Below are 22,944 nucleotides of genomic sequence, written 5' to 3'. Positions count from 1 at the left end.
ATGTATGCTCTAAGGAGTTCGATAAGGTAGCTCAGGGCTGTGTTGTTGATAATTTTAAAAGTAAGCAGCAGTATTTTAAATTGGATGTGGTATTTAATGGGTAGCCAGTGCAGGTCACCTAGAACAGGGGTGATAGAGGCAAACCTCCCAGTTCCGGTCAGAAGGCGTGCCGCTGCCACATTTTGAACAGCTTGCAGTCTATGAGGCATCACGCAGTTCTCCGCAAGGAATATTACTATCAAATACCATGATTCCAGTTTTCTTATCATTTAAGATAAGAGTTTCCTAAAAGCTATTCTTAAGGACTTAAAGGACTAAGAACTTTAAGCAATGCTGTTTCGGTGCTATGACGTGGTTTAAAGGCAGACTAGAATTTATCAATAATGTCATTCACATTCAAATATCTGTTGTTGTGAAAGAACTATCCTTTCGAGAATTTTAGACAGGAACAGGAGCTTAGAGATCGGCCTGTAATTTACATAATCATTATAATCAAGGTTGTCTAAGGAGCTTGGAACAAAAAGCGTCTGGACTTCTTTAAGTTGCTTGAAGACGTTTCACCTCTCATCCGAGAAGCTTCTTCAGTTCTAAGGTCAAATGGTGGGGAGTCCCAGATTTAAGCTCTGTGGGAGTAACACACTGAGAGGGACAATGGACCCCCTAATGATCCTCTACCTAATCACATGAGCCAATCACATCAGCCAAGGTTTCGGGTGAGCTCATTGTAAAACCTGGCCCCACCCTATCATGTGATTTCCTGAGGTCAGATGGCCCAGGATGTGAGTGGGCGTTAAGGCGTCTGGGGAGGGAACTCAAAACTGGATTATAGATGGCAGACAGTTGGTGTCGTAAACCACAGCCTCTGTTCAAAGATGGTCGCTCACAGTGGACATAAATGGCTTCTTTAAAAGAAGCCTTGGCTGATTGTGACCCACACCCATTTTCACATCTTGGCTCATGTGATTAGGTAGAGGATCATTAGGGGGTCCATTGTCGCTCTCGGTGGGTTACTCCCACAGAGCTTAAATCTGGGACTCCACAATTTGACCCTAGAACTGAAAAAGCCTCTTTGATCTTTATATTTTTTCCACCTCCTCTCATCACAGCGGCAGACACATCGTAAGGTGCGCGTAGAGTTGTTTAACCAGCATTGGGAATAGGTTCTAGGCGGCTTCATTTTAATAGGTGCGACAGTGTCAAGGATAGAGGAGCATATGGATAATAAGGTGTTTGCAAAGTCATCAACCATATGAGAGGTAAAACAATCAAAAGTAGTGGATGCAGAATTCAGGAAAGACAGAAAAATTTGCCACAGTTTCTGTAAAGGGCGAAGTAGGAACTCAGGGTACCGTTCAGTATTACCTAAGTCAACATCAAAGATGACTGGGGAGTGGTCGGAGATCCCATCATTTTTTATATCCTTGATGCAAATGTCCAAGCCATAAGAAACGACCAAGTCAAGGGTGTGGCCCTTAGCGTGGGTAGGTTCATTTACCCACTGAACAAGGTTAAAAGAGTCAGTTAATACAAGAAAGTCTTTAGCTAACGGGTCGCCCTTACAGCAGACACCTATATTAAAATCACCAGTAATAAGAACACAGCCATATTTAAAAAAGAACAGATCCTAAAAGGTCGGTGAATTCAGAGATAAAAGTCTTATTGTATTTAGGCGGGCGATAGACCACAACACACAGAGTAGCCAAAGAGTCAGTCATGTCCAGTAGCTAGGTCACCACTGGTAGCACGTCGCAGAACGCTTAGGGCGCTGTGATGGACACCACGTCTGGAGGACGTAATCCAGGACCAAACACGGAGGCATGCCACTGGAAGGGCTGGGTAGGCTTGAAATCCAGCGGGGCAGATCCACCGATGGCTCAGCAATTTAGCATCTTTGGAGGAGGGGAGAAAGCGTAGAATATCCCGGCAACAAGTCGTAGAAGCAACAAGTTGATGCTTCAGTGCGTTGAATTGTGTTCCATTTCAAGTAAGAAAAGTTTTCACGTTGTTCAGGCAGAATCGAGTGTTGAAGAATTAATTCACACATCGATAAACATTTTCATCAGCACAAGCAGCAGAATGAAAGCAGGAAATACTCCAAAACTACCATTTGTCATTCTACAGCTTCAACACCTGCACATGAATTATACTTCATACACAGACCCACAATCTCTGATTGCTCTGAAATCTCACTGACAGCCAACAGAAATAAAGAAAAGTCCAGACTGACAGTCTCTGTGGGGTTAGACAGTGAACTGCTCACGCTGTGTTCAAGTGCATCACAAACAATTGGAATTAGATTAGACTTTTTGAAGCAGATTTATTCTCAGCTGCTGTTTTGAACATTTCTCATTTCCTCATGAACTGTATTAAAATCTGGAAATGAACTGAGAACTATTTCTACATTTGAAACTATGGATTTATTTTCCCATTCACTTCTGTACGTTAGTGTGTAAATGAATGGTAGACTGGCCTCATGGAAACACTTGGACTGGTCTCTGCTGCCTTCTTTCTGTAGTCATTCCAACAGAGTGTTAGGATGCCTGGGTCGTTGACCCAGGGTTTTTGAGTTTATTATATTATTTATCATTTCTAGTCTTTGGTTTCTTTGAGTTCTGTCTTATGGTTTATGTCTCTGTCTTCTCTAGTTGCTCTGTCTCCCCTGTCAGCTGTATCCCCTTGTCAAGTTCGCATCTCTGTGTATCCTTAGTTGCTATATCACCGTGTCCAGTCAGTGTCTGTCTGCCCTGGTCCCATGTCTCTGTTCCCTCTGTTGTAGTGCCTGCATGTGAGTCTGTGTCTTTAGTTCAGTCTGTGTTATGTTTCCTGTTTTACTTTGAAAGTCCGTGTCTCATGTATATGCGTCTGGTTGTGCTTCCTTTGTCTCGTTAGGCCTGATTTGCCCCAGCTGTGTTTCCCTCCTGTTACCCATTCCCTGATTGCTCCCTCTGTGTATTTAAGCCCCGTGTTTCTCTGTGTCTGTGTCGTGGTCTACCCTCATTTATGCTGTGTGTTCTGTCTGCCTGCTCATGTAAGTTTATTTGGATTTTTGTTACGTTTTGCCAGCAATAAAAGCTGAGTTTTGAAATACACTTTTGCCTCCGAGCGTCTGCACTTTGGGTCCTCCTTACCACCACTCCTGCCTGCACACAGCCCTAACCTGACAGAGTCCTTTCTCTTCTCCAGCTTCTGTTTGAAATTCTCTCACAGAGCCTGAATCCTGCTTTGAACCTGTGGAGGCTGAAACACTGTCCTGTCAAACATCTCCCCGTCACCAATCCACTTCTGTCAGCCTTTAAATGAATTCTTTTGGAGCCAAAAGGAAAAACTGTTGTTCAGTTGTTTAAAAAGACACAACATTTCTTCATCAATCAAAAATTGAAATATAGAAAAACAACAACAGCCGCAGTCAGTGAACTCACCTCAGAGTCTCCAGTCGACAGTTTGGACTCTCCAGTCCAGCACACAGAAGCTTCATCCCTAATTCCTGCAGCTTGTTCTCACTCATGTCCAGCTCTGTCAGATGGGAGGGGTTGGACTTCAGAGCTGAGGCCACAACTTCACAGTGAGTCTCTGAGAGTCCACACTGAGTCAGTCTGTGAGAACAGAAAATATAAAATGTGTTATTATAAAAGCAGAAAATCTGCATTATAAACACAGACTGAATGTATAAGAAGACAGAACAGAGTGACATCATAATCTGAAACATCTGCTTTTCACATCTGTGCTTCAGCTCCTCTTACTGTGTTTGACATGACACAACGATTGAGTCTCTCTCAGACCTGCAGACTTTTAATGAGAATCTTTGTTTGGCTTTAATCTGCAGATGAAGGAGGAAGATGGTGTCACATTTAGGCTTCCATAATGTCCACAGTCTGTCACTGAGATCTGATCCAGAGTCAGAGTGAAGACACACATTTGGACTGTTTCCTGTTTTGAATCTGACTCCAGAACATTTTGAATGAGTTCAGCTCAGTGAAGAGTTCCAGCTGAAAGATGATCTCTGTTTGCTACCTGCTGTCAGGTACGACTGTTCACGTCCACACGCAGGAAAAACCTGCTGACTGTCACCAAACGGAGCAGAAATTTCATCAATGGACAATAATGATGAATGAACTCAGAGCTGCTGATATCAGATCTGATTTCAGGGGAACTAAACACAGAAATGATTGGCTCATTTTAGCTTTCTAAGCCATTAGTCTGCTCTCTCACCCAGGAAACACACAGTCGCAGAGAGAGCGCGTAACCCTGGAACCATGGCAACGTAACATTTTAACAACAAAAGTATAGATACCCACCCACCCACCCCCCACCCAAAATGGTTTGTTCCAGCTCGCCTCTCCCCTGCTCTGGCTCTGGTGCCCTTTGTGCCAGAGCGATGGTGTCTGAGATGCAGCGGAGCGGAGGTGGAGTGCCTGACTTAAAACAGGACATGTTAGCTGCATTTAACCTTCAGTTACTCTTTATAGTTAGGTAGGAGTCAGACCATGTTTCTTTTTAGCTGAAAAACATTACACCCAGGTAACCTGCAGTGTTGAAAACGTGTTTTCCGACTATGTTTGCTGCCCTACAATCCATCCTGCTCAATATGTCTGTGAAGGTTCTCAGTCATCCAGGTCATCGTAGTCTAAGGAGCTTGGAAAGAAAAGCGTCTGGACTTCTTTAAGTTGCTTGAAGACGTTTCACCTCTCATCCGAGAAGCTTCTTCAGTTCTAAGGTCAAATGGCCGAGAGTCCCAGATTTAAACCCAGTGGGAGTTTTCCCCCCAAAGAGGGACAAAGGACCCCCTTCACACCTTGGCTCATGTGATTAGAGGATCATCAGGGGGTCCTTTGTCCCTCTGTGGGGGGGGATGTTCGAGGAAAAAAAAAAAAAAACAGTCTCTGCAACTCTGAAAGTCTCCGTGTGGTCAACAGACACACATTATGCCCCCATTGTGGTCTAAACCAATCAGAGATAGTCAGGGGTGGGACCTCTCTGATAGGCCGTGGTCCAGATATTCCCGTAGTCCTTCATGTGTACGTTTGAAAGTGCAGGCGGATAGATAGAGGTGAGTAGCTTGAATAAAGCAATATCGATTTATTAAATCCTAAACCGGCTTTTAAATATAAACATATTTTGTTTACAGTGCGACCAAATAGGTCGCACATGCGAGCCCTGAAAGAGCACAGAGGAGAAGCCCAGACGGTGACTGCTCTGGATACTTGTCTCTGTTAGTAACATTAGAGTTTACTTCACTACAAAGAAGCTCTTCATAGATTCTTATTTCTGTCTCTCTCTAACAGCAGCGTCCGAATGACCAACAGCAGCTGCAGCAGGTTTAAAATACCGCCCCCTAATGACACAACACAGGTACTACATATAGATGTGAGTCTACAACACACAGTGTACGACTACCAATGCAGGATCATGCTAAGTGCACACACACATTTCCTGATCAACACAAAATATCATTTTATCTGAGAAACTCAAACTACTGAGAGTCGTTTAGGACTGTGTGTTTCTGAAGAACTAAACTACTAATCTACACTAATCAATGATGTTAATGATCACATCTGGACTCACCCAGCCTTTCTGCAGTTCCTCACAGCTGGAATCAGTCTCTGTCGTCCCCGTTTTGATGTGTTGTACTTCTGCAGGTCCAACTCATCCAGAACCTCCTCTGACATCTGCAGCATGAAGGCCAGAGCTGAGCACTGGATCTCAGAGAGAAACTGTGATCTGTTCTCTGACTTCAGGAACTCTTGGATCTCCTGATGTACTGAGAGGTCGTTCATCTCCATCAGACAGTGGAAGATGTTGATGCTTCTGTCAGGAGAGATTTCATCACTGTTCATCTCCTTCAGGTTGTTGATGACTCTCTGGATGGTTCCTGGACTGCTCTCTGTCTGACCCAGCAGACCTACTAAGAGTCTCTGGTTGGACTCCAGACAGAGGCCATGAAGGAAGCGAACAAACAGGTCCAGGTGGCCATCTTTACTCTGGAGGGATTTTCTCATGACTTGCTTCAGAAAATCATCCAACGATGACTTTGTATATTTCTTCCCAAAGAAGTTCTTCAGCACCTCTGTCTTCCTGTTGGTGAAACAGTGGAACATGTAGACTGCAGCCAGAAACTCCTGAATGCTCAGATGAACAAAGCAGTAGACTGGTTTCTGGAAGATCACGCACTCTCTTTTGAAGATCTCTGTACAAACTCCTGAGTACACCGAGGCCTCTGTCACATCCAGACCATACTGCTCCAGGTCTTCTTGGTAGAACATGATGTTTCCTTTCTCCAGATGTTCAAACGCCAGCCTCCCCAGCTTCAGAAGAACTTCCCTGTCAGCCTCCGTCAGCTCCTGTGGACTCGTCTCATGTCCCTCATGGTACTTGTTCTTCTTCCTCTTTGTCTGAACCAGCAGGAAGTGTGAGTACATGTCAGTCAGGGTCTTGGGCAGCTCTCCTCTCTGCTCTGTAGTCAACATGTGCTCCAGAACTGTAGCAGTGATCCAGCAGAAGACTGGGATACTACACATGATGTGGAGGCTCCTGGATGTCTTCATGTGGGAGATGATTCTGCTGGACAGCTCTTCATCACTGAATCTCCTCCTGAAGTACTCCTCCTTCTGGGCGTCAGTGAAGCCTCGTACTTCTGTTAGCCTGTCAACACATGTAGGAGGGATCTGATTGGCTGCTGCAGGTCGGGAAGTTATCCAGACGAGAGCCGAGGGAAGCAGATTCCCCTGGATGAGGTTTGTCAGCAGCTGGCTGACTGATGACTTCTGTGTGACATCAGACAGCAGCTTCCTGTTGGTGAAATCCAATGAAAGTCTGCTTTCATCCAGGCCGTCAAAGATGAACAAAAGCTGAGAGACAGCCAGCTTCTCTGCTGTGACCTTCTGTAATGTTGGATGGAAAACATGGAGCAGCTCCAGAAGACTGTACTGCTCATCTCTGATCAGGTTCAGCTCCCTGAATGAAAGCAGAACCACCACACTGACATGTTGGTTCTCCAAGCCCTCTGCCCAGTCCAGAGTGAACTTCTGCACTGAGAAGGTTTTTCCAACACCAGCCACGCCGTTGGTCAGAACCACTCTGATGGCTCTCTGTTGGTCAGGTAAGGCTTTAAAGATGTCCTGGCACCTGATTGGAGCGTCATGGAGGGCGTCCATCTTGGAAGCTGTCTCCAGCTGCCTCACCTCATGTTGGGTATGAACCTCTTCACTCTGTCCCTCTGTGATGTAGAGCTCAGTGTAGATCCTGTTGAGGAGGGTTCTACTTCCTGTTTCATCACTTCCTTCAGTCACACGTTCACATCTCCTCCTCAGACTGATCTTATGTTCATCTAAAACCTCCTGCAGACCAACATCTGCTGAAAGAAAGAAAAACAGAAAGAAAACTCTTCAATGTCTGAACAACAACAAGAAGTCCAGTTTTCAGAAATGAGTCCATCAGCAGACAGATGTTCAGTCTTACTTTGTACACAGCTGCTCTGACTGGCTGTCTGCAGTCCAGCTCTGCTTCTGGATCTTTCTCCAATGTTCAGTCTGGAAACAAAGCGATGCTTCACTGATTTCATCAACACTAATGAGCTTCTTTTCCAGTCTGCCTGTCTTATTAAACAGTGTGATCTGCCTGCAGTTTGTTATGAATACACACTTCCTGAAAAGACTTCACAATAAAAGCCTTCCATCAGAGGGCGCTGCTTACATCCTTCAGGTTTTCCAGTCAGTGTGCAGATTAGTTTAGTTTAGCTCATTTTCATTACTTTACAGAAGTAACTGATTAGTTACAGAAACACATCCAAGGTGAGCAGGTTCCCCTCCAGCATAAACTCTAAGCAGCTAAAACATGAATGAATGTAAACAGTGTCCCAGCTGTCAGTCAGACTGTAGTCTGTGCCACATTACAGATGTGGTTTCTGACAGCTGCTCCAGCTGCAGGATCAAACACACACAGGTCCAAACATCTTTGTCTTTGCTGCTTCTTTATTATTGAACAACACAACATGGGGCCGGCACAGGGAGAGGAGAAGTTATTACAATCAACCCACCGCTGACGCGGTAAGAGTCAGGGGGTCATGCAGTGGGCCAACCCACTCCACCTCAGTCTGAGAGGAACCCACTGAACAGTCTCTGGGTTCTCCTGGAGACGAGCCTTTGTGTCCACACTGGCTACAGTAGCTCCTCTTTATATATTTATTCATTTATTATTTATCCATCTGTACTTGCAGACTTCCTCTCCCTGCCTGTATAAACATGGACCCTCCCCCTGACCCCACCGCTTTAATAACACAAACCAGTATTAAATATAGAGAGAGAGAGTTATATAACTGTGTGTCATGTTTATCTTTATTTATGCAGACCCGCTCTGAGCTGGACCAATATTTTGAGTTAAACTGATCAGACTTTTCTCTGCGTGAGATGAAGGTTCCAGGACGTCTACATGGAGACTACACATTTCACAGTATCTCCTAAGTCCAGTCTCAGGAGTGAAGCTTCACCACAATCATTTTCACAGCTCTGGTCTCTGCTGATCAAACTAGAACTCTTAAAGGAGATGACGTTTGATTTAGTTTGGTGCTTCTCCCTTCTTCACTGCCTCACCTTCAGACTCAGTCCACATACAGCTGTTCTGAACTGTTGGTATAACCGAGGAGTCATAGCTCCATCAATGATGGAGACAGGCTGAAGCTCTACCACCACTGTGTTTCACAGATACCAAAACACTTTATTCTTTAAGACTCAGCTCTTATCATTTGGTAAATGGTAAATAGACTAGTTCTTATATAGTGCTTTTCTACTCTTCTGAGCACTCAAAGCGCTTTGACTTATCTATGTGACATTTAGCTAAAGGCAGTGTTTTTTCTTGCAGCGCTGCCATGAACACCACTGTGGTTCAGTGTTGTCCTGATGGAGTCTCATTAACAGCAGCCAGTATGATCCAGGCTTTAGCTGCTGGGTCTCTTTGTGACCTCTCAGACTGGTTAACAGATCAGACACAAAGAGAATCAGAGCAGCTCTGTTCTTTAAAGACAAACATGAACCCACTCAGGTCACACTTTCCCCACAGATATGAGCATCACTGTCCTCAAACAGCAAATGACCAAGTCGAACATTTGGATCTTTTCTCTTTCATTGTTTTCTTTTTAATGAATCTTTGTAACAATCTGAGGATGTTTCAGGTCATATTTATCCAGGAAACACAAACATGTAAAGGAGTCATCACAGCTCTCTGACCTCGTTGGTCCAGGTTCAGCACTGAAGTCTGGAGGTTCATCTTTGGACCAGTCACTCCTCGCAGACGGACAGCTGGACCCTGCAGAATGTGACCTCTGACCTCTGCAGACACAAACATGTTTTATTCAATGATAAATTCTCTGATAAAGTGATTGAAGCAGCTGTGATCACACAGACTGCAGATAATGCAGCTGTTTCCTGTCAGTAACATCCTCTTAGATTAGAGTTCAGCTTCTTACAGGAAAACTGGACAAAACTGATTTTTGTTACAAACTCATTTTCATTTCCTCTCAGCTCACAAACACAGTCAGACAATCAACCAGAATCAACACTGATTATAATGTCAGTGCAGAATTATTTCTGTTACTCAGTGAGTTCAGCTCTCTGACCTCGTTGGTCCAGGTTCACCACTGAAGTATGGAGGGTCAGGTTTGGACCAGTCACTCCTCATAGATGGACAGCTGAACCCTGCAGACTGTGACCTCTGACCTCTGCAGACACAAACATGATTGAAGCAGCTGTGATCACACAGACTGCAGATAATGCAGCTGTTTCCTGTCAGTAACATCCTCTTAGATTAGAGTTCAGCTTCTTACAGGAAAACTGGACAAAACTGATTTTTGTTACAGATTCATTTTCATTTCCTCTCAGCTCACAAACACAGTCAGACAATCAACCAGAAACAACACTGATTATAATGTCAGTGCAGAATTATTTCTGTTACTCAGTGAGTTCAGCTCTCTGACCTCGTTGGTCCAGGTTCACCACTGAAGTATGGAGGGTCAGGTTTGGACCAGTCACTCCTCATAGATGGACAGCTGAACCCTGCAGACTCTGCTCTGTCCTCCTCTTCCTCCATCATCCTCTTCTTGTGGACTTCAGTCAGTCTGAGAGGTAAACCACAAACACTCAGTGAGTTCACATTAACAGAAGTAACTGAGTTACAGTTGCTGACCTCTGACCTGTCATGTGACCTAGAAACCAGGTCACATGATTCACATCAGCTCACACACACTTTCTACCTTCACCTGCAGAGGAAACACAAATCATTCATGTGCACATCAACTGTGTGCTGTCCAAATATCAGCTGCTTCTTTCCTGCTTCATCTCAGTGTCAGCTGAATGCAGTCAGACAGCAGTGTGAGGCAGAGGAAGCTGCCATCAGCTGCTCTACTATCAGTCCACTAGATGGAGCCGTGAAGCACACACGATGCATTCACTGACAGACACTGACTCACTGTTAATAAGAAAAATAAGAAGTGACAGTTTGTCTCTCTAAGTACGTTAATGTGGACAAAAAAAAAAAATGAAAGGAAGGTGGAGGAGGCAGATTTTTACAACATTTTCTTTTGCTGGCTGTCTTTTTCCTGTATAGTTTTCCTGTGTAGTTTTAATTTAAAGGAGTTAGAGGTCTTTGCTCAGTACTCCCAAAAAGCAGGAAGTGGCAGAGTTAAAGATGGTAAGATTTTCAGTAGGAGAGACACAGAAATGAGACATCTTTGCTTTGACTGAAACCATGTCTGTGTACAAACAGAAACCACTAACTGTTATTTGGTATTACTATACAGAAATACACTAAATAAAAGTAATTATATTTTTTCATTAAATATTAAATCTGATTAAAACATATTTTGATTCTTTCATCACTTTACCTGTTGATGTACCTGATAACTAATATCTAATTATCTGTTAATGTTTTCAGTAATTTAATATAATAATTTTGCTTGGTCTAATGAAGTCAGCGTGAGTAAAGAATGCAACACCCTTTGTTTTGTTGTCATAATTACTTGACTGTTGAAGCAGATCCAACATTTATCACAAATGATTTTTAAGCAGACAGAAACCAACAGGTTTAATTCAGTTCTATAGTACATCTATACTTCACTTGCAGTGTAATTATAAAGACCCCCCGACCTCCAACTGCTGTTGACACAATAACTGCTTACGCTCAAACAGATGTGTCAGTCTGACAGCAGGTACTGTGGACCACGCTCAGGCTGCAGTTAGAGAGCAGGATAGAGCATTTTCACTGGTGGCTTCTCACCTTCAACCTACCTACAGTAAAAACATTATAACACTGAACTACAGGACTAGTTTTATATCATTCAAAGTTTCTTCTCTTTAATTTAGCTCACAGAACAAAGATCCCAGCAGGGGAAACACTCCACACATCCCCTGAACCTGAATCAGGTCTTTCTCCATGGATCCTACAGATATCAACATGACAACATGTTCAGCAGCTCTCTGTTCTCTGACAACAACATCACCAGCAGATTTTGGATTTTTGTGTGTGTGATGTTGATGTCTTTGTGAATAAACTGTGAATAGTTATTTCAGTTAACTGGTGTCAAGTCTGATTCTAGCTCTCAGATCCTGATAAAAACTAACAGACGTGATCTGGATCTCAGAGCTGAGCTGTTTCTGGTCCTGGGATTTTAACACAGCAGTAGAAAAACTAGAAAGTGTATGCAGCATAGTTTTAGTTTGCAGCACACCTGATCTTTTAGAAGCATCAACAGTAACAACATGTTATTTAATGTTTTATGGACTTTAAAATTATTAGAGCAAAAAAATGGGACCAGTGACTCTTTAAGGACATTATTTGATAATAATCAAATCAGTAACAGATGTGATTTTAGTGATCCGTCAAGTAGGGCTGTCTGACATGACCAAAATCTCATGTCCCGATATAAGACATCTATCGTCCGATAACGATATAAATCACAAAAATGTAACATTTTCTGTAAAGTCTGTGAATCTCGGGCAGCTGGGCGTCATGTAGCTGGAGTCGAGTATTTTAACCGATGCATGAAACGATACATTTTAGACATAAGTTGTAACGGCCGCCGTTTTCTTTGTGAGTATTTATTACACGGCGTGCTGCGGGGAAAAGCCTGTTCTAACCTTTGAGTCTAAGGTTTATTTTTTAGCACCTGGCGGCTCTTTTTTACTTCTCATCCGTAAATAATCTGCTCTTTCACGTGGTTCAGTTTATTTTGAAAAGTCTCAACAGGATCTTGAGCTTTATTGTGAAAGGTTTATGTGGAAAATAAACCAGCGGACACATGATGGTGTTACCGTCGTTGTTGCTAACCACAACGCATGAAAACAAGTGCTTGTCCGTCCGTAGTGTGGTTATATTAAATATAAGAGAAAGAGAGAACTTTAAGAAATTAATATAGCCACTACAGTGACCATCAAAACCATGAAAAAAATATTGCTGTAAACAGTTTATTTTGCGACACCACGAAACAAAGAATTGCGTAAAATAAGGTGATAGATGTTTTTGTCAAACAGCCCTACCATCAAGGAAACATAAATTTAACCTGACTACAATCCAACATTACAAATGACATCACTGTCAATCAATAATGTATAATCATGTGGTTTTGTCTTTAAACACAAGAGTGATAAAAGTTTGTCCTGAATAAGAGCTGAGCATCGGGTCCAAACATCACAGGAACAAACAGGCAAACTGTTAAAGGAGGAAACAAAGCAAACTTACAGTTTCTTCACACAGAGACACCAACAAAAAGCTTGATACTGAACAGTTTCGTCACAGGGATCGGTTTCCCTGGAACTAGTCAAGGTTTCCACTAAAGAGCGGGAAGGAGACAGGTTTTCACAATAAGAGTTTTTTGTTTTATTTTGTTTTTTCATTTAATTTGTCAGCTTTAAAGTACCTTGGTCTCAGAAACAGAAAGATAGAATAACATCTGTAACAGCTGCAGTTTTCCCCCAAAATTATTTTTGTGTATAGATAGAAGTTAGTATCAATTATTTGGAAAGTGCAACTATATAGATCATAGGTGTCAAACTCTGGCCCACATTTGGCCCGCGAAGCCATACCAAATTACTATAAGAGCTGGCCTACTGGTATTATACAGCTAATATATATATTGTTTAGTATTAAGCTTTGCTTGTTCCATATTCAGTTTTTCAGCAAAACGTGTTTGAGTCCATAAGAAAAGATTCATTCTTATATCTGGAGGAATAAATATATTTCAATAAATATTAACGTTAGCCCGCGACTTTGTTCCAGTTTTGAATTTTGGCCCATTTTGTATTTGAGTTTGACACCCCTGATATACATAAAGTAACACCATTATACAAATTATTATTATGTTGACAATTGTAACATTAATCATATTTTCAAAATACTTTAGTCATTTAACGAAAAATAATAATCAAAGTTTCAACTGTTCTAACATGTGTTTTCTATTAAATTAAATTAAAAGTGCAACTGGTAAATAACTAACCTAAATAACGTAAATTGTAAATAAGCTGTAAATATAATAACTCTGGTCGGTTCAACTGGGGAAGGACAACTGAAAAACTAAGTCACAGGTACGTGGTAACCGTCCCCTAACACGTCGTTGACACAGTCCAACTACTGACTTCAGTGACAGAAGAACAACCATCACAACAATATAAGCTCTCTCACATGTCAGCAAACTCCTGAATGGTGAAATGCAACATTACAACGAATGTAAGTAAATGTTTAACTTCAGAGACAAATATGTCCGTATTTTTTAAAAAAAAATTGAACACAACAAAACGTGAGGACACAGGAGGGCAAAAGTCGCTGTATTTTATTTTTCTACCATGTCTGGCAGGAACTCGGGACACGACCATACAGTACTTGATACACAGGGGCTGTGTCCCAATTCAGGGTCTGCACGCTTGAAGTACGCGCACTACGCGTACTACGTACGGTGCGTACTATAAGTACGAGAAGTGCGGAAGTGAGAGGCTTGTGAAATGGGACGGTATACGCTTCGTCGCGCTGTTCAGGTTGCCTAGCAACCATGATACTAACCGCGAGACACGTTACATACAGCATTGTTTGACAGAAATGAAGGAAAAAAATGTTTTGTTGGTCATTCATTTTTGTCATGACATCACTTTGATTAGTTGAGTATCTGAGGCTGAGACCACAGGACTGTAAAACACGATTGTTGGGCTTCAATTCTGTGCTGAACACTCATTTAAGATTAGTTAGTAAATAACAATTAGCTAATGTTGTTCATGAGACTAAAGTCATCTCACTGTGGTAATGTAAATATAATATGGCCAATATTATAGTATTGTCAGATTATTTACTTATTTATTTATATTTATATATATATATATATATATATATATATATATATATATATATATATATATATATATATATATATACATATATATACACACACACACACACACACATATATCACTGACTTTCAGCTTGTTGTGTTTGTGGATATATGACTGACTTTAATTATTAAACATTCGCACATAAATAAGTGACGTCATATTCAGTACTTTTGACAGTTCACTCTTCCGCCGCTCCATCTTATTAGGGAAATTCCACATACATAAATGTAAATTTCAAAACTCAACCCCATCATTTAATTTGTTTTTGATTGAAATTGAATATTACTTAAACTCTCTTAAATTAACTTCCAATAAAAAAGGTTTATCATTGATTGAAGTTCATTCAGAAATGTTTAACGAATGAGCTGTCACAACTTTCAAGTACAAAGTTGTTATGAAGTCTGTCACATATTCCCCCCTTTTTTTTCTTTTTTATCCTTTATTTATTTATCCTTCTTATTTCATTGTACTGTATATTGTTACTCTTATTTGCCTTGTATGTCTACTGTACAAACTGAACTGGAATGACTGACTGTTCGCTTTATAAGTTCAATAAAGTTTGGAAAAAAAAAACCCTCTTCGGCCGCTCCCTTCTGCCGTATTTTGCGCCAAAATTATCCACACCCACCGCCGCGCTATGGATTGTGGGATATATGGGACCACGAAGCGTGCACCGGACCACGCTTGATATTTGGGGAAATCGACGGCGCATTTGGAGTACGCATTTGAAGCACACTTTGAATTGGGACAGCCGTCGTTGCGTGGCGGTGACGTAACCGCACTTAAAATGCGTACTTCAAGCGTGCAGACCCCTAGAGCAGCCAAGATGGCGACCGAGGTAGACGCTCTTCTCCGTGGCTAAGCAGGATTTTGCAGTTTTACTTCCCTTTCAGCAGTCGTTTTTTCTCTGAATCACGAATGAGTTATTCTACTGACTGTTTATTCAGTACACGTATGCGGCATTTCTAAGTAACGGCTTCCTGAACCATACTTCAAAGGACTTTTTCGCGACCCTAGCCTCTTTGCAAAGCGATAGCTCAGCTAACAGCAGGAAAGCTCTGTTACCTCAGCGATGTTTCCAACAACTCAGGGTAGCAAAAGGAAGGAAAAAGAAACGCCCATGAAGTTTAAAAGTCTAACCAAAGGAGCAACCAAGGATATGGAGAGAAACACAGGTGTAGCTGGCTCAAAAACCAGCCCCAAGAATGCCGTGACTGCCGAACATGACTACAACCGCAGCAAAAGTCCTGAACTGATGCCACTGCCGGACTCGGACCCCGATACTCCAGCCAGACCAGATGGTAAAAAACACAAAGGTGATATAACTCTTGCTGATGTGCAAAACAACATTGCTACTTTAATTAATGAGCGCTCAGATAATCTGGAGGCTATGATCAGCAAGAATACTGTTAACATCGAGGCCATGAAGAAGTCTATTGACTTCATGTTCTTGGAAGTAGAATCCTTGAAGAATGTCACCAAAACAGTTAAAGCTACTTGTGGAAAAAAAACAGCAGCAGAATGTCTCAAGTAGAACTGAAGGTCAACGAAGTTGAAAGATACCATCGGAGATGGAATCTCAGGCTCTCAGGTGTCCCTGAGCAAAAGCAAGAAGACATCCCCAGAAAAGTACTTGACATCTGCTGCACTGTTGCCGGGGAAACAAGTGCAGGATTCAAAAACAGCATTGATGTAGTTCATCGCCTGGGCCGCTACAGCGAAACTCAGAAGAAACCAAGGCTGGTTATCATTCGATTTGTGACAAGATCAGCTCGTGACTTGATCTGGAGGAAAGCTAAAAACTGCTCCTTTCTGAAAGAAAACTACATGAGGTTCACTGAAGATCTGTCCTCTGCCAACAGAGCAATTCGAGAGAAGCTTTGGCCTCTTATTGATACTGCAAGGAAAGAAGGAAAAAGAGCTCACTTTGCCGGGGTCCGTGTGATCATTGAAGGGAAAGAGGTGCACCCAACGCACACTTCGCCTGAGGATCAAGCTGCACCTGCGTTGATGGAGGTTTCATGCCCTCCTTGAGGTATAAAGTTACAGATGTCAAAGGAGTTATTTACAATTTTGAGGTTCAGGATAAAAGTTAATACCAGTTCCATGTTAATTAAGGGAAGTAAACTGTTCATTATTTTGTGTTAAAGCCGCACTGTCTATATCACTTTGTTCTCTAAATGTCACCGGTTTAAGAGACACTGTTAAGCGAAAAGCTTTGTTTTTGTTTGCAAATCAACAGAATACTGACTTTGTTTTTTTTCAAGAATCACACTCTGTTATTAAGGATACTGCTTTTTGGAAAACACAGTGGGGCAAGGACCTATGGTTCTCACATGGATCAGAAAGATCGGCAGGAGTTATTACTCTGAAGAACAAATTTAATGGGAACGTTACGCACGCTGAAATGGACTCAGAAGGACACTATGTGTTAATGGTTGTCAACATTGATGGTACACTTCTTCTTCTTGCCAACGTGTATGGTTTTAATTCTAAGTCTGATAATAACTTCTTATTGGATGCCCTTGAAACACGCTTTTTGTTCTGGTTATCCAAATACCCGAATCTCCTGTTATTAGTTGGAGGCGATTTTAACATTGCTCCAGATCCTTCACTAGACAGATGGCCACCTAGCTCAAATAACTCTGTCCTGTTGTTTAAATACATTCATGCAAAAGTTTCATTTAATAGACATTTGGAGATTTAAAATCCCTAAAGCCAGACTATTTACATGGAGTAACAAATCCAACTCTTCTAAATCCCGTATTGACTTCTGGTTAATCTCTGATTGCTTAAATAGGGATAATGTTATAGCCAATATAATGCCAACTCCACTCACGGACCACAAAGCGGTATCACTTCAGGTCTTTTTCAATACTAATGCTGCCCAAACTTGTAGGAGTTGCTACTGGAAACTTAATAACTCCCTTCTAAAACATGAAAAAGTGCTTGAAGATATTTTGTCATTAATCAAACGTTTCTGGGATAAAGCCCTAACCAGTCATCTCTACTGTCAAAATTGGGAAATCTTTAAATTTGAAGCCGCTAAATATTTAAGAGAGTATGGCTCATCTGCTGCAAAACAGAGGAAAAATGAAGAAATTAATGTAATTACTAGGATATCTGCTCTCACTCAGATTCCACCAGAGAACCTATCTGAAGAAGATAAAACTGACTTAGCCTTGCAACAGAGTAAGTTAAATGATATCTATAAACTGAAAGCAGAGGGAGCCTTTGTGAGATCAAGGAGAAGATGGTTAGAAGAAGGTGAACGACACTCATCCTATTTTTTTAAATTAGAGAAATCTCGTTCTAACCTTAGTTCTGTTCGGAGACTTAATATTGACGGTATTATAACTGATGATCCCCGAGAAGTCTCCACCTATTGCTCCAATTTTTATAAAAATTTATACAAGTCAGAGTCTGATGAGAGTGCTGCTCTGAACTTTATGGAACAAATCCCTGATGTGCGAACAGTTAAAGAAGATCAGATGAGTTTCTGTGATAGGCCGATATCTATTAGTGAAGTGTTACCTGCTATTCGACGTCTTAAACTTAATAAATCCCCAGGAACCGATGGCTTAACCTCTGAATTTTACATTACTTTTGCAGATCAGCTGGCTCCATTTCTTCTTAATGTATACATTGAAAGTCTTACAAATCAGTCTCTTCCCCCCACTTTATCACAAGGTCTGTTAACCCTAATCCCAAAGCCAAAGAAAGATCCCACTTATATTGACAATTGGAGACCAATTTGCCTCCTTAATAATGATTATAAGATCCTAGCTCAGATCTTTGCCAAAAGACTGAAAGCTGTTTTGAATGATATTATTGATGAAACTCAGTCTGGCTTTATGGCTAACAGACACATATCCAACAACATTAGACTTGTTTTTGACCTAATTGATTATGCAGATTTGTGTAGGGATGATAGCTTTATCTTATTTGTAGATTTGTGCAAAGCGTTTGATACGATTGAACATGGTTTCATTTTTCAGGCTTTGGACAAATTTGGCTTTGGCCCTTATTTTCAGAATGCAATTAAAACAATGTACAAAAATGTAAATTGCTCCATCAAACTACAAGCAGGTACATCACCTAGGTTTAACTTGAACCGCGGTATCAGGCAAGGCTGCCCCATCTCCCCATACTTATTTCTCATTTGTGCTTAATTCCTCTCTGATTACATTAAACGCAGTCCTCTGAAAGGTATAACAATTGCGGATGAAGAAATATTCATTAGTCAACTTGCTGATGATACCACTCTCTTTTTAAAAAATGCTTCACAGGTGCAGATGGCTATTAACACAATTAATGCCTTTTCTTTAGCCTCAGGACTCCACCTAAACATTGGCAAATGTGAATTGCTTGCCCTTAGAAATTGTACCAGTCTATCTTTCGCTGGCATCCCAGTGAAAGAGTCTGTCACTTACCTTGGTATAGTCATTAATAAAAATCAATCCACCAGGTGCTCCCTTAATTTCACTCCAATTTTGGACAAAACACAACAAAAGCTAAATGCTTGGCTGCAGCGGGATTTATCCATTAAAGGGAGAGTTTTACTCACGAAAGCAGAGGGTTTATCTTGTCTAACTTATGCTGCTTTGTCTCTTGATGTAAATAAAGAAACCCTGGCAGATACTGACAGACTTATTTATAATTTCATATGGTAGAATTCATTATATTAAAAGATCAGTTTTATCCAACTCATACCAACATGGTGGAGTAAACTTTCTTGACTTCTCCTCATTAAACAATGTGTTTAAAATAAACTGGATTAAACAATTTTTCAGGAACCCAACCTCAATTTGGAACTTTATTCCCAATTATATTTTCTCAAAAAATTGGTGGTCTTAACTTTCTTTTGCTTTGTAATTACAATATCGTTAAAATCCCTTTAAAACTATCCAACTTTCATAAACAAATGCTTCTTTCCTGGTCATTGATTTATATACACAACTTTTCTCCACATAGATACTATATTTGGAACAATAGAGACATTTTATACAAACATAAGTCTCTGTTTTTAAGTACTTGGTTTGATAATGGGATTCATCGTGTTGCACAACTTATAAATCCAGCTGGAGGTTTACTCTCCTACTCAGAATTTTTGAATATATATGGTCTTCCTGTTCCACCAAAGGAATATGCCATAGTGTTTGATGCTATCCCTGCTGGGGTCTTAATGTTGTTTAGAAATCTTGTTGTTAGTAATTTGACCCCTTTACCACTGGATCCTGCTGTTACTTATGTCGGTCAGGTGTGTTTCCCCTCTGTAAAGAGGAAAAACAACCGTGAAATACGAATAGGGCTGGGCCATATTATACATATAAAGTTCGGCAACGATAGGAAAATGAAATATCGCGATAGAATGTGGGCAAAATGCGCATGCGCAGTGCCTTTGTTTTCATACGCTCATACGCACATGGCAGAAAAAGTATGGCGGCAATGGAGGATGACACGGACGAAGGCGCATCTTTGAATGAAGCGGGTGAGCCAGAATTGGTCAGTAAAAATGGTGCAACTTCGGTGGTGTGGAAGTGGTTTGGTTTTCGTCCATCGGATACTCACCAAAGCACAATTTTTGTAGAACATGCAAGCGGGCCATCGTGGCGAAGGGAGGAAACACTACAAACCTATTTTATCATTTGAAGCAGAAGCACTCCTTGGAGTACAAAAAAGCCATTAAAGCACGTGAAGAGCTGTCCGCTTCAACTAGCGAGGTGGTAAGACCAAAGAAGATGACTCAACAAACAGTCGACGTAGCTTTAAATAGCTGCACGCCTTACGACAAAAGTAACAAACGCTGGGGGGAAATAACTAATGCAGTGACACATTGTTTAGCCAGGGATATGATGCCTATTCAGAGTGTGGAAAGAGAAGGTTTCAAAAAGATGCTTAAAACGTTCGATCCACGCTACAAGCTACCCGCAAAGAAATACTTCTCTAAAGTCGCCTTGCCTGCTTTATATAAAGAGATCCGTACTGAGGTGTCAAATGCGTTGTCCTCGGTGGAGTTTTTTGCGTCCACCACGGACATGTAGTCAAGCCGAACATCAGACCCCTACATGAGCCTCACAATACATTACGTGGACAAAGACTGGAAGCTACAAAACAAGTGCCTCGAAACATGTTTTTTCCCCGAGGACCATACTGGGGAAAATATAGCCAGAGTCTTAAAAGAGTTCCTCAGCTCGTGGAATCTTCAGGAGGAAAAACAAGTGTGTGTGACGACAGACAACGGGGCCAACATTGTGAAAGCCGTCGCACTCAACAACTGGACCAGACTTTCATGCTTCGGACATCGCCTGCACATTACAATAGGTAAGTTAATTATAACGTCAGATTAAGAACTTAACACATACATACATATATATATACATACATATATACATACATACATACATACATATCTATATCTAATATATATCTAATATATATATATATATATATATATATATATATATATATAGATATAGATATAGATAGATTAGAGAGAGAGAGAGGTGTGTGTGTAAATAATTGTGTGTTATACAACTTAAATGTCACACATTCCACACCGCATTAATATTGCTGTTGAAACTGTGTTTCCTTTTAAATGTATGTCTTTCAGAAAGAAGTGTGAAGGACCCAAGGATCGAACGAGCAGTTGGAGTGGGAAAGAAGATTGTTGCTGCTTTTGGCCACAGCTGGAAGCGCCAGCGAGCTCTGCAGGCTGCCCAAAAGGAACTGGGCCTACCAGAACACAAACTCATAACTGAATGTTGCACTCGTTGGGGTTCAAAGCAGAGAATGATCCAACGGCTGCTGGAACATGAAAAAGCTATAACACAGGTTTTAGCTGCTGATAAAACCACAAGGCACCTCATGCTGACATAGCAAGACATTGAAGTGCTTGACTCGGTCAGCACTGCACTGAATCCACTCCTAGAGTTTACAGATGCTTTCTCTGCTGAAGAGTATGTAACCATTTCATGTGTTAAGCCTGTTCTTCAGATGTTTAACAATGACATGTTAAAAGTAAAAGAAGGTGACACTGAGCTGACCAAAGACATCAAAACAGCAATACTTGACTACATGAACAAAAGCTACAAAGACAGTGTCACAGAGAGGCTTGTTAACATGGCTTCTTTCCTTGATCCACGGTTTCATACAGAATATTTCAGTGAGAGTGAAAGCGAAGCCATCAAAGTTCAAGTCATGAGTGAACTAGAGCATCTTGTCCCACACCAGGGTAGCACAGCCACAGGTTTTTCAGAAACACCTCATACATCTACTGGTGACCAAACAAGTCAGGGAGCTGTTAAAAAGCTAAAGAAGAGTCTCGGGAGTTTTTTGAAGGGACCAGTTAGTGGCAAGATGGAGGTAACTGCAGAGAGGTTATCATCTGAACTGAGAAGTTATGTGAATAGTCCACCAGCAGACAGTGAGTGTGATCCTCTTTCGTGGTGGAAAGTTCACACAGTAAACTTTCCCCACATCAGCAGATTAGCTAGGAAATACCTCTGCATTCCAGCAACTAGCTCTGCATCTGAAAGGTTGTTCAGCACAGGTGGAAGTGTTGTAACTTGTCAAAGGTCCTCCCTTAAGCCCGCCTCTGTGAACATGTTAGTGTTTCTGACAAAGAATCTTAAAACTTAAAACGTAGAAAAACTTCCAGGAGCAGTAGCATAATTTATCTATGTTTTTGTTTTTACTCAAGAGTTTGTGCAATATTATTATTTGACTTATTGATTTTGCACACTGCACTTTTGTTGCAAAGCACCTCTTAAGTTTTGTGGATATACATGATTATGGATAACCATGTATATAACAGGATAACCACTGTTGAATTTTGTGTGGCTGTAATGCACGTTAAAATAAACAGCTGCTTGTTTAAACAAAAACAAATTGATGGGTTTTTTTTCCACTAAAAAAAGTTGTAGAGTTGTATTTTGTTTTGCGTCAATTATATCGTTATCGCAAATTTTCAAATCTATATCGTGATAAATATTTTTTGCCATATCGCCCTGCCCTAAATACGAACTCTGTTTCAAAAAGACAGAACTTGTGTCCCAATGGCTGTCGCCTACTGGAATAACTTATACCAGGACCTGGAATGGGAGAAGATTTGGACCTTACCGTCGAAATTTTTATTAAATAACAAAGTACAGGAAATATCTTTTAAAGTTATTCATCGTTTTTACCCAACCAGATCTTTTCTTGTACGTTATAAAAAGGACATTGATATTAACTGTACATTTTGTAATTGTGTGAAGGAAGATATTTCTCATTTATTTTGGTCATGCTTATACACGAATCTTTTCTGGCAAGAATTTTGTGTTTTTGTTGTTTCCTTTATCTTTTCTGAGTTCTCTCTTTGTTACAAGAAAATATTGTTTGGTTTCTTTAAGTACCCCATGCACAGGGCAAACGAATTTTATTTGATTAATTTATTGATATTATTGGCTAAATTTCATATACATAAGTCGAAATTTTCTAACGCGAAACCATCCTTTCAGTGCTTTTTAAATGAAACCAAACAATATGTTAAAACCATACAACATTCTCAAAATCAAAAAGCTGTCAAAACCATAAACTTATG

General features: G+C 40.9%; 2 protein-coding genes across 5 annotated transcripts in view; both read right to left on the bottom strand.

Moving 5' to 3' along the window:
- The window catches only part of LOC146389369 (NLR family CARD domain-containing protein 3-like), a 158,927-nt gene extending 144,625 nt beyond the window's left edge, over positions 1 to 14,302 (bottom strand). Inside the window, exon 1 of the mRNA XM_084910193.1 lies at positions 10,247 to 14,302. The gene's annotated coding sequence lies outside the window, so the exon portion shown is untranslated. The remainder of the gene's footprint in view (positions 1 to 10,246) is intronic.
- Positions 1 to 22,944, bottom strand: part of LOC146389368 (protein NLRC3-like) — a 72,558-nt gene that overhangs the window by 48,601 nt on the left and 1,013 nt on the right. For 2 of the 4 annotated variants that reach the window (XM_084910068.1, XM_084910096.1), the window contains exons 2-7: positions 9,965 to 10,105; positions 9,608 to 9,709; positions 9,219 to 9,320; positions 7,456 to 7,526; positions 5,563 to 7,351; positions 3,420 to 3,593 (exon numbers count right to left, since the gene is read on the bottom strand). In XM_084910068.1, the coding sequence (XP_084766194.1) occupies positions 3,420 to 3,593; positions 5,563 to 7,351; positions 7,456 to 7,526; positions 9,219 to 9,320; positions 9,608 to 9,709; positions 9,965 to 10,080 (2,354 nt within the window). In that variant the 5' untranslated portion in view covers positions 10,081 to 10,105. Of the gene's footprint in view, positions 1 to 3,419; positions 3,594 to 5,562; positions 7,352 to 7,455; positions 7,527 to 9,218; positions 9,321 to 9,607; positions 9,710 to 9,964; positions 10,106 to 22,944 lie in introns of those variants that run through there. The other 2 variants (XM_084910078.1, XM_084910087.1) reach the window with 2 other exon arrangements.

The sequence above is a fragment of the Perissodus microlepis genome, chromosome 3 (genome assembly GCF_051167445.1).
Source record: "Perissodus microlepis isolate ML-2025 ecotype Zambia chromosome 3, ASM5116744v1, whole genome shotgun sequence".
NCBI classification, from domain to species: Eukaryota; Metazoa; Chordata; class Actinopteri; order Cichliformes; family Cichlidae; genus Perissodus; species Perissodus microlepis.
Note: the sequence above shows the minus strand (reverse complement) of the source record. Positions and strands in the feature narration are given on the sequence as shown.